Genomic DNA, 17076 nt, shown 5'->3' with positions numbered 1-17076 from the left:
ACACCTACATATACAAAAAAAGGCGGTTAAACAGACAGGATGTTAACCATGGTTAGTAATAAGATCATGGGTGTTTTTTTCTCTTAAACTTTTGTATATTTTTCAAATACTCTTCAGTGAGTATATATTGTTTTTGTAAGTGGAAGAAGGAAAGACTTGAAAGTGTATGTTACTAAGACTGATAGGTTAGAAGTAGAACAATACAACCCATAGAATGTGAAAATTACAATAAAATGTATATCTGATAAGGATTTATTATGTAGAATATATAAAGAATTCTTACAACTCAACAGTTACAAAACAACCCAATTCAAAAATGGGCAAAGGATCTGAGTAGACATTTCTCCATAGACAATATAAAAAAGGCATATGGGAAGATGTTCAATATCATTAATCATCAGGGAAATGCAAATCAAAACCAAGAGTATCACTTTTCATCCACTAAGATGGCTGTAATTTAAAAAGATGGACAGGAATAAGCATTGAAGAAGATGTAAGAAATTGGAAACCTCACTACACTGCTGGAGGGAAGGTAAAAGGGTGCAGCCACTTTGAAAAACACTCTGGCAGTTCTCAAACACTTAAATATACCATATGACCAGCAGTTTTCACTCCTAGGTATATACCCAAGAGTATTAAAAACATATGTCCATCAGAAACTTGCACACAGATGTTCATAGCAGCATTATTCATAATAGCCAAAAGATGGAAATAACCCAAGTGTCCATCAACTGATGAATGGGTAGACAAAATATGGTCTGTCTATACAGTGGAATACTCATCAGCACAAAAAGGAACAAAGAGTTTATACATGCTACAACATGGATGAACCTCTAAAACATGTTAAGTAAAAGCTAGTCACAAAGACCATATGTAGTATGGTTCCACTTATATAAATATGAAATGTCTAGAAAAGGCAAATCCAAACAGAGAGTAGGTTAATGGTTTGGGGATATGAGGTAGGGGGGACAGGGAATAATGGGGAGTCTTTTTGGGGTGATATAAACATTCTGGAATATGAGAGTGGTGATGGTTATAGAACCCTGTAAATATGCTAAAGACCATTGGACTTCACAGTTTAAAATGTCTAATTTTGTGGTATGTGAATGATATCTGAGGGAAAAAACTTGAAAAATAAAAAGTGGAGTACCACAGATGGAATGTCCTCAGGAATAGCCTGGTTCCCTCTGTTATTATGGGAAAGTTTGGGCATAAAGGAATAAGCTTTCCTGTTCAAAGTCACACCACCCAAGAGGTAACATGTGTCCAGATTGTCCCCTGACTGGCCATAGGAAGAAACTGTGAGGATCAGCAACAAAGTATGTAATTTGCTACCCATGAAACTGCTCTAACCTTCATTTAGAGCCCAGACAAGAGGCACATTGGAGAAATAATTTTAATAACAGGAGGCATTTGACCTCAAATTAACCCACAAAGGGCAGTTTGAACTCAAGTCAACAGGCCATAAGCCATGATGTGTAACTCAAATCAGAGCCAGCCTCATGTGACCTTGCAACTCAACAGGGCCCCATGCTCACACTCAGCAGGGTTCTGTGCTTGGTTTAATGCTCTACTTCTACCATCTCAAAATTCATATTAATTTTACCTTAAAATTTATGTTTTGTAAGTGAAGTCCAATGGGACAATGGAATAGGTGCAAAACGCATGTGTGTCACTCTTTGCACCTATAAGCACAGAGTATTGGTAGATGCATGACATGTGAGAGTTAGTGAGACTCGAAGTGAGTACAAGGTGAACATGCAGAGGCACTAACAGCGCTGGAGGCCATACTTTCTGTGCAAACCAGAACTTGCTTTGCATGCAAATAGATGGCAACCCAAGGGTCCTATCAAATCCTGTCTAATCCATGTTACTGTCTGGTATTTGCCAACCACTTATGCTGACATGATACCACAGAAAAAATGGAGAGATACGGCAGCCCACGGTTCCTTTTCCGCACAGGCCTTCCTTCCTCATCAGTAAGTTGAAGGTAGAGTGTTGACAGGATGAACACGTATCAGGAAATGAGGCAAAAATAGCTGAGTTAGTTTTGCAGTGTTTCCACTTTTCTAGTAAGAACAAAATACATATCTATGTAGGAGCTACAAACTGTGAATTGGGTAATTTTCCTGATTCTGCATAAAAGTTAAAATTTCTTCATTAATGCATTTCAAACTATCCTTGTACAGTACAAAGATGAATGGAAAATTCATGATAATACTTCTAAATTTGAATTTTTCTTTCCTTACAATGACATTAAATAGCAAATAAAAACACCATAATGAAGTCAGGCATACTGAATAAGAAGGTAAAAAGTTGTTTAATATCTTTTGCGGCACTTTTCCCCCACTGTTTCATTTTGCAGAATCCTACAAATTATATAGTCAGCCTTGCCTGAAATTCCAACCCTATCAAGTTTAAAAAATGCAATCTCTGTCTGCTTTTCTCTCTCTCACTCTGAATGAAAGTCCTGCTGACAGAATTCATGTTCTTTAAAGTCAAATAGCAATAAATAAATAAATAAATAAATAAGCAAGCAAACTTCCGAGTTTCTCCTCGAGCAGGGGTTCTCACATTGAGAAAGCATCAGTTGCCCAGAGGCTTGTACAACACAGATGTCAGGGCCCACCCTCAGGTCTGAATCATTTCAACATGCTGAGAACTTGCATTTTGAAAAGCTCCCAGGTGTCGTGGCACTACTGGTCTAGAGTATGTCTATCTCAGCCTTTGACATTGTCCAAGCTGTACAATGCCTTACAAAAGGCGTGTTCTGTTACCTCGTAAATGTTCAACTGCTCCACTAAGTCCAGATCAGTCCCTCTCTTGTTCAAGTGCCGCTGGGACACAGCCGCAATGCCCAGCTCCTCCAGGCAGTCCACCACATCGTAGAAAGTGTCTTGGTCTGGCAATCCTGACAACGTCTGGGTAAGAAAGAATAGGACATACATGTATCTTAGGGGACTGTGTCCAGGCTCTCGAGGCATTTCTTGCATGGTGGTCAGCAGCCACAAATTTAACAATATGGGACAAAGCAAGAGAGATGACAAGTTTATTTGAGGAAAAACATCTTTAGTGTGGTAAGCCCAGTGAACCCCAAGGTCCCAGTTCTGGGTATACAGGGGCTGTATAATCCCCTACCCCCCTGAGGGCAGGCAGAACACTCACATGATTAGGTTACTGTCTGGCCAATGGCTTTCAGCCCTGGGCAAGCTCACTATGGATTGAGACCGAGGAATGACAATGGAACATTCTTGGGGTGAAAGGACTTGTACCCAACTTTATTCCCACGGTGGCAGGTCAGTCACTGGAATCCTGTCCACTCAGAGCGAGTCTGCACACAGCAAGCCGGTCTCTGCCTCTGGGCCTCTCTACCCCCGCAGCTGTCTCAGTCTCTGTCCTTGGCAGGGCCACGACTCCAGCCTCTGTCCTGTAGCCATGCAGCCATGCCACCATGTCGCCCAGAGCACTGGGCAGAACTCTTTACATAGAGTCAAAAGGAATGTATTGCCCACACATGGGTAGGGAGCTAGCCAACAAGGGTCAGGTAAGAATCTTGGCCACAGGAACCTTTACTTTATCCACAGTTAGATTATGGCGAAAGAAAAGAGATTTTACAGATGTTATTAAGCTCCCAAGTCAATTGACTCCGAGTTACATAAAGGGGATATTATCCTAGGTGGGCCTGACCTAATCAAGTGAGTCATTTAAAAGTGGGTTTAGGCCTTTCCTGGGCTCAAAGATGAAAAGAAAGCTTATCCTGCTGGGCCCAAAGAAGCAGTGAGCCACCATGAGTTTTACAGCTGCAAGGAAACAGGCTCTGCCAGCAACCACAAAAGCTTGGGAGAAGATCCCAAGTCTCAGGCAAGAATCCAGCCTGGTCACACCTTGACTGCAGCCTTGTGAGACTCTGAGCAGAGGGCCCAGCTGGGCAGTGCCTGGACCCCATCCCATGGAAACTGTGAGATGATGAGTCTCTCTTGTTTTAAGCTGCTAAATTTGTTACGTGGGAATAGAAAACTAACATACTCAGTGATTAGAAACTCTGGTTAAGATCAATCTACCAACAGGTGGAGTTATGACAGTTTAATAATTCGCTTTTCCTTCAATTTGGTAGGCCTTTCCCCTGGTCTACGAAATTCAGGAGAACATGAGAAATTTCAAAGCAGCGACCAAGAGACAAAAAGATAGCGGAAGGAAGAAACAGCTGCTTGAATGCTGCCACTCTGAAAAGGAGGATAGTATCTCAGATCTGGTCCCTGCTCAGAACTGAACGGCTTCTTGAGGTGTTTAGAACAAGCCCCTTACCTGACAAATGAGGGAGTTGAAGAGATTTGCCTGAGGCAACAGCCGTTACTGGAGACCTGGGATAAACTCAGGCCAAAGCCGCTCTTCTAGCCTCTCCTCACACACTCAAGGCTTCTACACAAATTATTCTGGCTTGGAATTTCAGTCTTTACTCCCTGCTTATTTCACTATCTTTGCATTTCTAAGAACCCCACATATACTTTAAAATTATTCTAAATGCATGTGACTTCCCTCTGAAGGAAAAAGACCCATATTCTTGTAAGGATCCTTTCACAGCACCAGCTTCTTGAATACTTCTATTTGGGGGCTATTACTATCGGAAAGAATGTCTCTATTTATAACCCAAATAATGGTATTTTCCTTTCTATGCTGAGCATAGAGGACATGACTCACTGCTACTGAGATCAGAAACAAATGAAAAATAACAGGGATGCAATAGCTTAATTAATCAGGGGCCCCAGCAAGGATGCAGAACAGGCGGTAATGAACCAGCTGGAGGCTATAAGGAAGGGGTCCTTACACTGAAGTGGCCCAGTGTGAAAGGCCACACCAGCATCTGCAGGTACCAGGCAGGTGGCCTGCTGCATTAGCAGGCAAGCGGTCCACTGACTGGCCCCGGCTCCCAGCGTGAATGGAAAAGCGTGCAACTGTTCGAAGAATTTCATCTGAACAAGTCCACCCTTTGGTTTTAGTGAAAACTCTAGAACTTATTAAAAGATGAGGAGAGGAAAATGGCGATACCAAGACCAGGGCAGAGCTAACAACTGGAGGTGCCCTACCTGTGATCCCGCGAAATGTGCAATCTGAGGAACACAGGTGAGTTGACATTTAGTGTTTGATTTACAACTTCCTACACAACATAGTGGGGGCCAGGAGGAAGCAGAGAGGGGCCTCCCATCTCTGCATGCTCGGTTCCCCTACCTTCTTCCCTTTTTTTCCTGCTGAGACTCACTGAGGTTCTTTCTCTCAGAAGCTTCCAGGGGGTTAAATTCTTAGATATAATCCTCATTAAGCCCAGCCATGATGGGTTGGAGGAGTATTACTAAGTAATTAAACTATTAGGTCTATAGAACCAAACAGGCTCAGGGTGCCCGTGCTCAACAATAAGCCCAGAACCAAGGGTATTAAGAGGTCATTTGTCATTTCCACTGTGAAAACTTGGGCTTGAGCCAAGCCTGCATGCCACCACCTTTCGTGTGTGGCTTCAGGGGAGATGGCCTTCTGCCACAAACCCAGCTTCTTTCTCTGCCTGCACTGGGAAGGAATTAGACATCCTGAAACACACATTCATCTATTTTCAGTCAATTCTCTAATATGCTCAGCAAATTTTGCCACACCCCACCTCTCCTCCGGGAGCCCTGTCCTCCCATTCCTACCCTGATGTCTCACTGCTAAACTGCCTACTTCTTGCAAAGTGGCAGCTACTCCAGAAAAGCCTGGGAGGCAAATGTCCCTTGGTGCCTTTACTCTAGATGACACTCCTCACCCCCTTCCTGCTTGCTCTCAGAGGTTGTCTGCCCAGGGCTCAAGACAAGTAAATAGTTACAGGCATCTCTCAAAGGGAGAAATCTCCCTGAAGAACATCTTCTTCTCTCCAGGTTTTCACTGATTCCCTCCAATCTTTCTCATGGGATAATACCATTGCGACAAAAGCCTAAACACAAATGTTCATAGCAGCATTATCTATGAAAGCCAAAGCTGTAAACACCCAAATCTCCTTCAGTGGGTGAAAAAACAAACTGTGGTATATCTATATAATGGAATATTATGATGGAGCATAAAGCATCAGACTATTAATACACATAATAACACAGATGCATCTCAAAGGCATTATGCTGACTGAGGGAAGCCAGCCTCAAAGGGTTACATCCTGTCTGATTCCATTTGACACTTTTGAAATAACAAAATTATAGTGACAGAGGATGGTTGTTGGGGTATGAATAGGGGATCAGGATATCATTATAAAAGGGAAACACGAGGGAGACTTTGGGGGAGGTGAAGAAACTGTTCTATATCCCAGTTGTGAAGGTTACCCATAACAATACATGTTAAAACTTATACAACACAATACCAAAAGAAAAAAGTTGGTTTTGCTGTATGGTAATTGTAGAACAATATAATACAAGTAAAAACAAAGGCAACTACTCAGTACGATTCCCATCCAGGTTGCTCAGCCCCTGGCTCTGTGGCAGCAGCTGCCCCCTGGGGCCCCTGGGGTCCTCCTGCCCTGAATGTGCCAGGCTAGCCCCACAGTAATGCCTCTTGTTACTCATTCTCCCCACCTGCCTCATCCTGTTCTATAAGGGGGTCAACATCCAAGTCCCACAAAGTCAGGGGTTCCTGCTGAGGGGATTTCAGCTGGATCAGGACAGGACATTATATAACTTCAGCTTTCAGGATGAGAAATGATTAGTTTCTGATGTTCCCTCAGATCTTCTAGTAACAGGGGAGACCAGTAGTGTGATCAGTCTGGATGTTGGACCCCCCCCAACCCCGCACCGAACCGCTCCTGTCCTGTTTAACAAAGGGAACACACATCAGTCTCAGAATCATGAGCAGGCTCTGATTTAGTACCCTCGCTTTGTCATGCAAGTGTTAATTTTTTGAATTCCATGGTATTAGGTCATCTTTCATTTTGTTGAAAGTTAGAAACACAACATAATAATTTCTCAGATTTCAGTCTGAATTTTTTCCAGACCCATATTAACATCTCAATTTATTATTTTGTTTGGGATTTCAGAACATTTTACTCACTGGGCAATAAACGTGACTAAAATTCAACAAAAGAAAACAAACCCAAGTGTGGGTGCCAGTGGTTTGTTGGCCTCCTTGAGGGAAGGATGACATTTGGAGCATGTCCTCAGGACCTTCCTGGACTCTCCCTGGGCCAGAACTAACAAAAGATGAGACAGAGTGCCAGAAAAGAAAGAAGGGTAAGTGAGGAATTCCTGGACATTAAATGCCATATGATGCCAAGGAGAGTATGACACGCACTGGGACCTTGCCAGTGATAGGCAGCAAAGTGCCCACACCATGCAGATGCCACTTGGACCATTACAGCGGCCAAGCACAGCCTCTGCCAGTAAGATGGATAGCATTACAATGGAAAACACTGTGCAAGAGTGAAAATCCCATTTTTGCTGAATTCGGTGTTTTCCAAAACAATGTCAGTGCCTGAAAATGACAGGAAATAGATGACCTTAATCTTAAAAAACCAAAATTGCATGGTAAAATAAACTCACAAGTAGATTTAAAAACAAAAGCAGAATTCTTAGGATTACCATACAGAAAAGTGGTACCCATTTCCCACTAGGACTGTAATAGAATTTCCTGTGTCCTCATCAACAAATGGCATTTTATTAAAAACAATCACTGCCAACATAACTTGGGGAAAACAGCTTGATGTTTTACTATATATTTCTTTTGATCTTAGTAGGTTTGAGGTCATTCATTTTTTGACTTGGTTTTTAATATATATAGGGTGATATCATTTGCTACCTATATTTTTGCAAAATTTTCCTAGTTTGTCACTTGCCTTTAGTTTTTATTTGTGGTTTCTATTTTACAAATAAGACCTTTTATAGTTTTATACAGTGAAATATTTAAGTCCTTCTCTTTGAACTTTTTGACTGGTTGTATTATTAAAATAAACTTTACCTATCAGAGATCAATTAATCACCTCTGTTTTTCTATGGTTTGATGTTACATTGAATTCCAATCTATCTGTGATTTATTTTGATATATAGTCAAAGTATATTTTTATTCATTCCTCATTCATGAATGAAACTAATCATCCGCATTGATTTTAATCATACAGTAGGTCGTTCTGTGCATCGAGGTCTGTTTTAAGTTCCTGTGCTCCAATCATATGTCTGCCAAGGAAACAGCCAGGACCCCATTGTTTAAATCCTTAGATTTCACGCAACATTTTAATATCTAGTAGAAGTTTCCCCTCATAATTTTACTGCTTTCTACTAGTTTGTCCCCAGTTCATCTGGGGAAATGTTTATCTAGTCATATTTCAGGAAGAGACTCTGGGTCTTCTCTGAAGAACTAACCATCCCTGTGGCTGCTACTGCAGCCCTGTACCCACCAGGCTGAAGAGTACAAAGGAGGGCCATGGCTTTGGGGTCAGAGATTACCTCCCACCCCAACCTCATTATTAAGGCCTGAGGCACTGGAATGAAGGGACTTGGCCCCTAAAGTGGGTCAGCGTGGGACCATCGTCAGAGCAGCACCTCAGGATGGATGCTGGACACAGCTGCCACCCTGAGGTGGTGACCAGGGAGGGACGTGACGGGAGGACGGAGAGCACAAAGGTGCATGAAAGGAGGGGGCACCCTCTCCAGGAGTCCTTAGCTCACCCCCAGTCATCAGAAGTCAATCAGCAGGGGAATAAGAGCCCCTTCATTTCTTCCTGGGAACTATTTCCTTAGAACAAAACTTGCTAATTTATATTCTTAAGGAAAAATGTTTTTAAGGAGATATCTGGATAGGAAAAGTAGTCATAAAATTCTCAGCCTTCTGGTTTTACTAGAAAGACAAAGGCATAGAAAGCATGCCCACACTCACGGGCCTTTGCAAGCATGTGCCCCAGCATGCATGCATCATACCACATGTGGGTGTAAAGGGTTTTCTTCTATGAAGCAGCACACTGCAGCCATGGTTCCAGCCACCGTGATGGGGAACCACATGGCGTGGCTTTTATTCAGAGGGCAAATTTTAGATTTTCACATTATATTAGTTCCTAAGGGCTGCCATAACAAAGTACCACAAAGTAGGTGGCTTAAAACAACAGGAATTTATTCTCACAGTTCAAGAGACTATCAGTCTGATATGAAGGCGTCAGCAGGGCCATGCTGTCTCTGAAGTTTTGAGGGGAGGAGCCTTCCTTGCCTCACCTGAGACTGGCTGCTGGCGATCTTAGGCAGCTCACACTGCATCATGTATTCTCTGCCTCTGTCTTCACATGGCTGCCTTCCTCAGACATGTACGTATACACTGTCTTTCCTCGATGCTATCTCCCTCATCTTCTCATAAGGACACCAGTGGGATTAGGGCTCACCCTAATGACTTCATCTTAACTTGATTATATTCACAAAGACACTATTTCCAAAGATGGTCACATTCCCAGGTACCAGGAGTTAAGACTTCAGCACATTTTTTGGGAGAACACAATTTAGCCCATAACAAACATGAACCAACCTTGTTCACTAAAGTCATTGCATAAACCAGTAGCTCTGTGTCGACTCCATCTTTTTCCTCCAGGATTTCCATGATATTTGTCCAGGGTTTGACTCCTATAAGTAAAGCAAAAATCCTTAGAAACAGCAATCCAATGCTCCTGTCCAACTTCAACCACAGTTTACCCAAAGACTTATCACCCAATGATGGCAGTGTCTTTTAGTCACCAAATTTTAAAGCATGACATCATCCCTAGAGTGGACTTGAACATGCTTATAATTAGGTGACAATATGCCACAACATCCTTGTCCCCTTGAAAACATATATTCCTCAGTGTCAGGATGCCTATCAATTTGCTTTAAAAGTTCCCTTTATATTAAATATATAAAAATCCACTCATGCAGATTTTTAGGACATGCATTTTGTTCTCCAAGTGTAAACTCTTCATAAGTCCTCTCTTTATGTCCTCAGCATGTTATGATCTGATCTCCTGCAAGTAAAGGGGATGCAGGAGATTCTAGCAGTGGATGCCAAGAAGTAACAGTGAGACATCCATCTAGCAAAATCTTCTTTGAAGGACAGAAGAATATTATCTCTATTCAGTCAAAGCACAAATACTGTTTAAGCATCAACCAGGTACAAGGCACTGAGACTCATGGGAGCCTGCCCTCAAAAGGTTTATAATCTAATGGAGCAATTAGGTAAAAACACAAGAAACATAACCGCACAGAGTAAAAACATTCAAAAGGCAAAGCACAGAGCTAAGCCTGTCACTCAGTGAGGGGGTCTCTTTCAGTGCAGATGGTCACACAGGGCTTGGCACAAGAGGTGGCTCCTAACCAGGGCCTTGCAGGTGAAGGCTCATGGGTGGTTCTCCCTTGCCTCCAGGAGAGGGCAGGAAAAGCCTTTGGGCCTGCCGAGCCACGGCCAGGCCACAAAGGGGGCATGACGCTGTGACAGTGTTCTCTGCCTGCGGTAACTACTGGAAGTGAAGTCTGCCTTGCCCTTGGCCTGGTGGTGCAGAACATGAAGCTCTTTCCTGCTTTCCCTATAAAGATCTCAAAGGGATATTACTTATTTTTTTCTGATGAAAGTAAATTCTGAAATAACCTAACACCAGTGGCTTCCAAAGGGTAGCTCATGTATGGGTTATGTCAGAGCTGGTTTCCTGGCCTTGAGAACAAAAGCTCCAAGGGCAGCAGTGATGCATCTTGTCTCTTTTCCCTTGGCACAGAGCCTGGCTGTAGTAGGTGCTGAATAAAATGTCTGAATAGTGAATGGAGGTCTGGGAGCACATGAAGTAGGTTAAGCTGCAGCAGTTTTAAAAGCACCAGAGATTAAATGTCCACAGCGTGAAAAAGAAAGACAGGAAAATTTTAAAAAGGAACAGGCACCATGCCATGTGAAAGACACAGATGTAGTTGGTGTGGAGCCCCAGTGTAAACATGGAGATCAGCATTTTCCTCTGGCCATGTTGCCCAGTTGGTCAGAACTAGGCAAGCTTCTATAACCCTTTCTAACTGAGCACAAAAGCACGATCCTTTGCCTATTAACTGAATTATTTTCTTGCTGATATTATTACTAAACTATTTTGAAGCCCTCACCTATTCTTCAAACCCCAGTAAAGTTACCATTTCTGCCCTCAAGCCAATCAATCCATGTGGTCGGCGTGTCTTCAGTCTCACTGTCTAGGCACAATTCAAGCACTCCAAGGCCTCTGCTTGTGTTTATAACAGGCAACTCAGCCCCTAACCTCAGCATGAAATACTGGGTTACCCATATGTGGTCAAAAGGAAGACTGCAGGAGAGACAGCTCTGAAGCTGAGAAGTTCCAGTAGTGATCGTGGGCCCACAACTGCTCCCTGGCTGCATACTTTGGAGCCAAAGATGCTAAGCAAGGCCTGGGGAAGGAAAGGCCAAGAAACAAAGGCAGGCACCCTGGAGAGAGGGAAGCAGACAGACTGTATCCTCTCTCTTGCACATATGAACATGCATATGTATTCACTGTTTTATCCTTTATAATGAAAACAGACATTGGCTTAATTTAATTGAAAAACATGTTCCTCAGCTGTGATATCTGATTCCCTTATTACCATTTAAGGATTTCAAGTCTGCAAATGTGCATATATTCATACAGTGTTTAGATGAATATTCATTCTCCTTTGTTTTAGGGCCAAAAATGGGAAATATTTAGAAGAATGAGATGAAGAGGAGGAAACATTTTGGTTCAACACAAATAACCTTGGCAGGGCCCAAGCTGGCCTGTGTCAAGCTCCGGCAGCTGCGACTTCCCAGGAGTTCCCTGTGGGAAGGGGGTCTAGTTTTGTGCTTGCTCTGTACAGTGTGCGCGTGCTGTGTATGTGTGTGTGTATGTGGTGGTGGGGGATCTGTATTAGAATCATAACTGATATAATCTTACCCCTTCATGCAACAGAGAAAGAAACTGAACCCCAAAATAGTGGAATGAACAGATGCTTAGGAAATGCATCTAAATTGAAGTGATTGGATCAATCTTACAGGATTATTGTGGGGTGTCACTGAGATAAAGCACCTTGACTTTTTACATTAGCAGTGATGGAGTCGATCAGAAGATAATAATTTACTTAACACTTTATCATCTGCCTTTCTCCAACTCCATGTCCCTTCTCTGTGACCCCAGGCATTGGAGTATAGGCCCCACAAGAGCCTGTTTTTTCTCTGATGTTTCAAGCACATAGTTGGTACTTAAATATTTGTTGAATAAATGTATTTTATATGAAAAATTGCTTAGCACGGTGTCTGTTACATGCTAGGCACTCAAATACCAGCCTTGTTATGGTGGCCGGTGGTACAGGTGAGACCTAGAGACATTCTGCACGGGCTCCCAGGCCAGTCCTCTGCCATTCAACCCCCAAAGTAAGCACAGACTAAATTGCTCAGTACTTTCTCTCCCTTACTTTCCTGCTAGGTCTCTGTATTTAACTCCAAGGAAAATAAGATATTTAGCACAAGGTCTTATACATGAGCTGGTCTAACACCTGGAGGTCCTTGCGCATTTTCCATTCTTTCAACATGATTGATAAACACAATTAAAATATACACTTCTGCTATAAATAGTAACAGAAATAGAGCTTGAGTTCAGTCATCCTCTGACTTCCACCACCATGCTTTGTGCATTCTTCCCAGGTCAGCACATCTCTGAGCAGAAGTCAGATACGGCATTGCTTAAAGTGATGGCTCGGTTTTTTCCCCGTTATTCATGTGTGATACACATGTTTAAGAATTATGTCACATCTTATCACCTCACATTCAAATGAAAATGGAACATCTCAAAAGCAGTGCTATACCAAATTAGTGAGATTCAAGAGTTATGACTGAAATTTCACCCAAAGTTACCCAGTCTGGTCACTTGCCCCAGCCTCTATCCGAGAGGTAAATCCATACAGTCAGAGGGAAGCAGGGGATTCTCAACCATCTTCCTGTCAATCAGCACAGGGAAGAGCTCACCGAAAGGGAGTCTCTGAGGATGACAGAATGACAAAGCAAGGCCCTCTCCTGGGCTTCCATAAGGGCTCACTGCCTTTCTCTCTTCCTGCCATGCCCTGTCCACCAGAAAGGGCAAGTGCCCCAAAGATGCAAGCGGAGAGAAGATGTGCCAGCAGTTGTGCAGATACACGTAATGCTGTGCCATGCCCAGAGCCTAGTTTGAATCCATTTTTTCATTCTAGCCCCTGAGCAAAAATGCCAACTGCATGGGCCAAATGGAGCATTTGTAATTTTCATTAATTCATAAATATTTATTCATCCCTAAGATGGGCTTAGACCCCTTAACTTTTATCCCTGCTCCCTATCTGCACCCTCTTGGCCAGAGGGCAATTCATCCATGCATACAGAATGAACCCTTCTGGTTAACTATGTGCAGCACGTGTGATGCTTATAAAGTAACCAGAGGAATTTATTCTGGAACAACTTCATTTGCTGTGGGTATAGTAGTTTTTGAGGACTTGTAGCTTATTTGCTGGGGTTTTCTTTGTTGATTTCTTATATCTAATAGTTTTCATTATCCCAAAGAATGCCTCCCTTTAAAAATAAAAAAATACAGTCCACACTTGAACTTGCCCATTCCCCACCCTATCCCCGGGCTGAATCTGAGCCACTTTGAGGAGCAGAAGGTATGCCTGACTTATAAACTTGCGCAAAAGGACATGCTCGTTGGCTCTCTGTCACCTCTGGCTGCTTCTAAACCTGCTAGGTGGAAACACATCTGGAAGCCGTGTTGCTCTCTGCAGAACACCATGACATATTTGTATGTTTAATTCCATCATAAGGCTCAGGAACAATTTTACTAGCAGTAGAATAGGGTGATGTTACATGTATCATTATAAAATTGTGGCCAAGACCACACATGTCCTCAGAGAAGCACACTATTGAACCGCACATGATAAACTATGTCTGGTTTTTTCCACTAGTGCTACACCTCCTTTTTCTTCCAGCTGCTAGTGCTCAGTAGCAGACAGATGATAATCATTAACAAAAATTTGAAAGTTTTATAGGCAAAAACCATGTTGAGAAAATGATCCATTAGCTGCTTAAAAAAAAAGATTTACAGATTGGGAAAAGATGGCTATAGGTTTTTCTTGCAGGAGAGATTGAGTACAGCAGACGGTGTCTGGTTGGGCCTGTAGATGGAGTCTTGGCCATGGGGTGCCAAGCCCTAGGCTCATCTCAGGGCCACCTCTCTCCTGGCACAGCACACCCTTCATGAAGTGTGAAGTCCAAGGAAGGAAACTCTGGGCTCCTCACTCAACAACCCAAAGGACAACCCCAAGGACATAAGAAGTCTGATCCCTTCAACATGGCACCTATGACAAGGGCCCAGGTGTTATCTGAAATACAGGGTAAGAAAATGAAAAGTCCATTAATTGTCCTAAAGTAACTCCCAGAGTTGGGGAATAGAGTATGACTCTTTTAAGGATGATGAAAAGGTCAGCCTCATTGTCTTCCCAAACACCCACCTTAGGCCCAAACATCATCAACTGGCCTTGGAAACAGCAGCCCTAGTTTCTGAACCATTGGTAGTCTTCCTTGAGGATTCTCATCTGGCCCCATAACCTGCTCTAGGCCGTAAGGGATTTTAAGTCTTGCACAGCATGAAACATACTGTAGTAGAAAGAAACACACAGACCTGCCTTGGCCTAAGTCCCGTCTTGCCAGATTCATAGGCACTGACTGTGCACTAGGGTTTGCCTCTGCCACACGCTCCCCACACAGGACTGGAGTTGCCTCCAGCTCTGAGACCCACCATGCCTGGTGCTGCCATCCACCTGTGCCCTGATGGGAAAGTATGGGAGCCCAGTTTATGGTCCTGGATGGCTTTCATTAATTTATATTCAAACTTTCAAAATAACTATTAAGCTACTTTCTTTTGCCTTTGAATGTAACACTGGAAAGTGGGTCTCTGAGCAGCGCTGAGCCAGAGACACACATGGTTTGAATCAAAGGGTGCTATTTAGGTCCTTGCTTCTTTTCAGCAGTTGCATCTCAGCTGGTTTGTGCATAAGCATGTACACAGACACTAACATATTAACAATTACTTCTGTCCGCTGAGGCTAGAAGTTACTTTGCTATTGTCTTCTTTAAACTGTTTTCCAAATTTTCTACAGAGGGTATTACTGTTATAAACACAAAAAGAAAAGTTTTTGTTCTTCTTTGAGTCTTTGTGAGGTTGATGATAATGGTAATGTCCTATTGCGGAACAAAACCAAAATTTTTTAAAGGACAAAACAAAACCCCCCAACATTTTCAGACTTTACAATATTGTGGGGGCCAATATTTGGTTTAGCATGTCATATACTAAACCAAATCCAAAGCTCATTCTTCATCAAGCATATGACAGGCCTGCCAGTGGGGTCAGCGAGGAGAGCCTTGGAGAGCTAAAGACCTGCCCTTGAGCAGGGCACATGCTCCGGAGAGATGGGTACCGGCGACACAGCAGTGCAGGGGGACATCTGGGGACTTTGAGAGCTAACTAAGGGGAGGGGGTGGTACAGGCCAGCTGGGAGTTGGAGGAGGTGGATGGACAGGGGCTGGATGATAGAAGGATCAGGAGAAGGGTTTGGACCTGCTCCTCTGGCAGCAGGAAGCCATTTACAGGTGTCAGATGGGGAACGATATGTCTGAATCTGCATCTGGGGACAACCCTCCAAGAGCAAAGACAAGGCAGAATTCTGGGGAGCAGGGTGCCCGGGAGAGGTGGGGCATGGCTGAGGGAGGTAAGGATGATGCTCACAGGACAGCTAGGGGCCAGAACCAATGGACTGGGTGAGGGAGGGGAGGAAGCAGCCAGGGCAGCCTGGACAGACGGGCAAAGAGGAGAAGGAGCAGGTTCTACAGTTCAGGGCAGGGGCTGGGGACAGAGCACAGAGAGAAGCTCAGGGCCTGACCAAGCCCAGGGGGCTCAGTGCATGGATGCTCTCCCTCCACTGTCAAACCGCCTTCTATCCCTAATCTCTGTATACTTACTTTTCTAAAAATCATGTTCCCTCCAGTGGAAGTCCACACAAAGGGAATTGTTTATTCTTAGTTCTGTTTTGAACATGTAAAAAGTGGACACCTTCCTCTGTTAAGCATTTTCACCTTGATAAAATAGTGGGGACCACTCACCTCTTTTTGTGTCTACAGCAGAGACAGCCTGAACCAGAAGAGGTGCATTTGACTCCGAGTACTCCACAAAGACAAGCAGCAGCCGCAAGGATGTCTTCACCACCAGACGGAACTGCGTAGAGAAGATCAAATGTCATGGAGCTGCACACAGGGCCACATCTGCCTGAAGGCACACTAGTACTCTTCCCAGTAATGACGCACATACCTTCAGTGGGTGCCTCAGAAGGCAGCCACCAGTATTGTCCCCCTTGCACAGATGAGAAAACAGAGGCATACAGTATCCTGCCCAAGATCACACAGCTAGAAACAGAATCAGAATTTGAACATAGGGCCTGTGGCCTCAGTCTCATACCCAGTGGTCTCTCAGCAAACAAGGTAGCATTTGCTGAGTTGGTCACTTCATGTTATTCAGACCAGAATGCTGTGAGGCAGGAACAATCACAATTCTCATTTTTCTGGTGAGGAAGCAGGCCGAGCAGGAGATGGCTTTGCAGGCTCCTTCTAAGGCCTCAGTGCTCCGCCTGAACCCTTTCTTCTCTTTCCACAGGTTGAATTCTTCCAGTCTCTTGGATTAACTTCCATCTATGACTCAATTGCTCTCCAGGCCTGACCAAACTCCTGGGCCTGACACCTGTCATCACCACTTAGATGCTAACGAGCACCAGAGAACCCTTGATTGCACACATGCTTGTTCCATCCCACCCACCATGCCCAGCCTGTTCCCTCCACTGTCCCCATCTCACACAAGGCCCTACCACCCACTACGTGGCCGTTGGGAGTCACCCTGAACTTTGCTCACCTCATTTCTGCAACAAATCCATCTTGCAGGGCTGTCAGAGCGTCCCTCAAGAGCTGTCCTAATCCATCCACCCCTCCATCTCCTGCCCATCCTGGACTTCTGTGAGAGCCTCCTAAGTACTTCCAGGCCTGCTCCTTGAAGTCCAT

At 43.8% G+C, this 17076-nt stretch overlaps 1 protein-coding gene across 11 annotated transcripts in view; it reads right to left on the bottom strand.

Moving 5' to 3' along the window:
* FHOD3 (formin homology 2 domain containing 3) overlaps positions 1-17076 on the bottom strand; it is a 523260-nt gene that overhangs the window by 169916 nt on the left and 336268 nt on the right. For all 11 annotated transcript variants that reach the window (XM_073212918.1, XM_073212919.1, XM_073212922.1 and 8 more), the window contains 3 exons: positions 16132-16243; positions 9511-9605; positions 2778-2921 (listed from right to left, as the gene is read on the bottom strand). In XM_073212918.1, the coding sequence (XP_073069019.1) occupies positions 2778-2921; positions 9511-9605; positions 16132-16243 (351 nt within the window). The remainder of the gene's footprint in view (positions 1-2777; positions 2922-9510; positions 9606-16131; positions 16244-17076) is intronic.

Source organism: Manis javanica, chromosome 9 (genome assembly GCF_040802235.1).
Source record: "Manis javanica isolate MJ-LG chromosome 9, MJ_LKY, whole genome shotgun sequence".
Lineage (NCBI taxonomy): Eukaryota > Metazoa > Chordata > Mammalia > Pholidota > Manidae > Manis > Manis javanica.
Note: the sequence above shows the minus strand (reverse complement) of the source record. Positions and strands in the feature narration are given on the sequence as shown.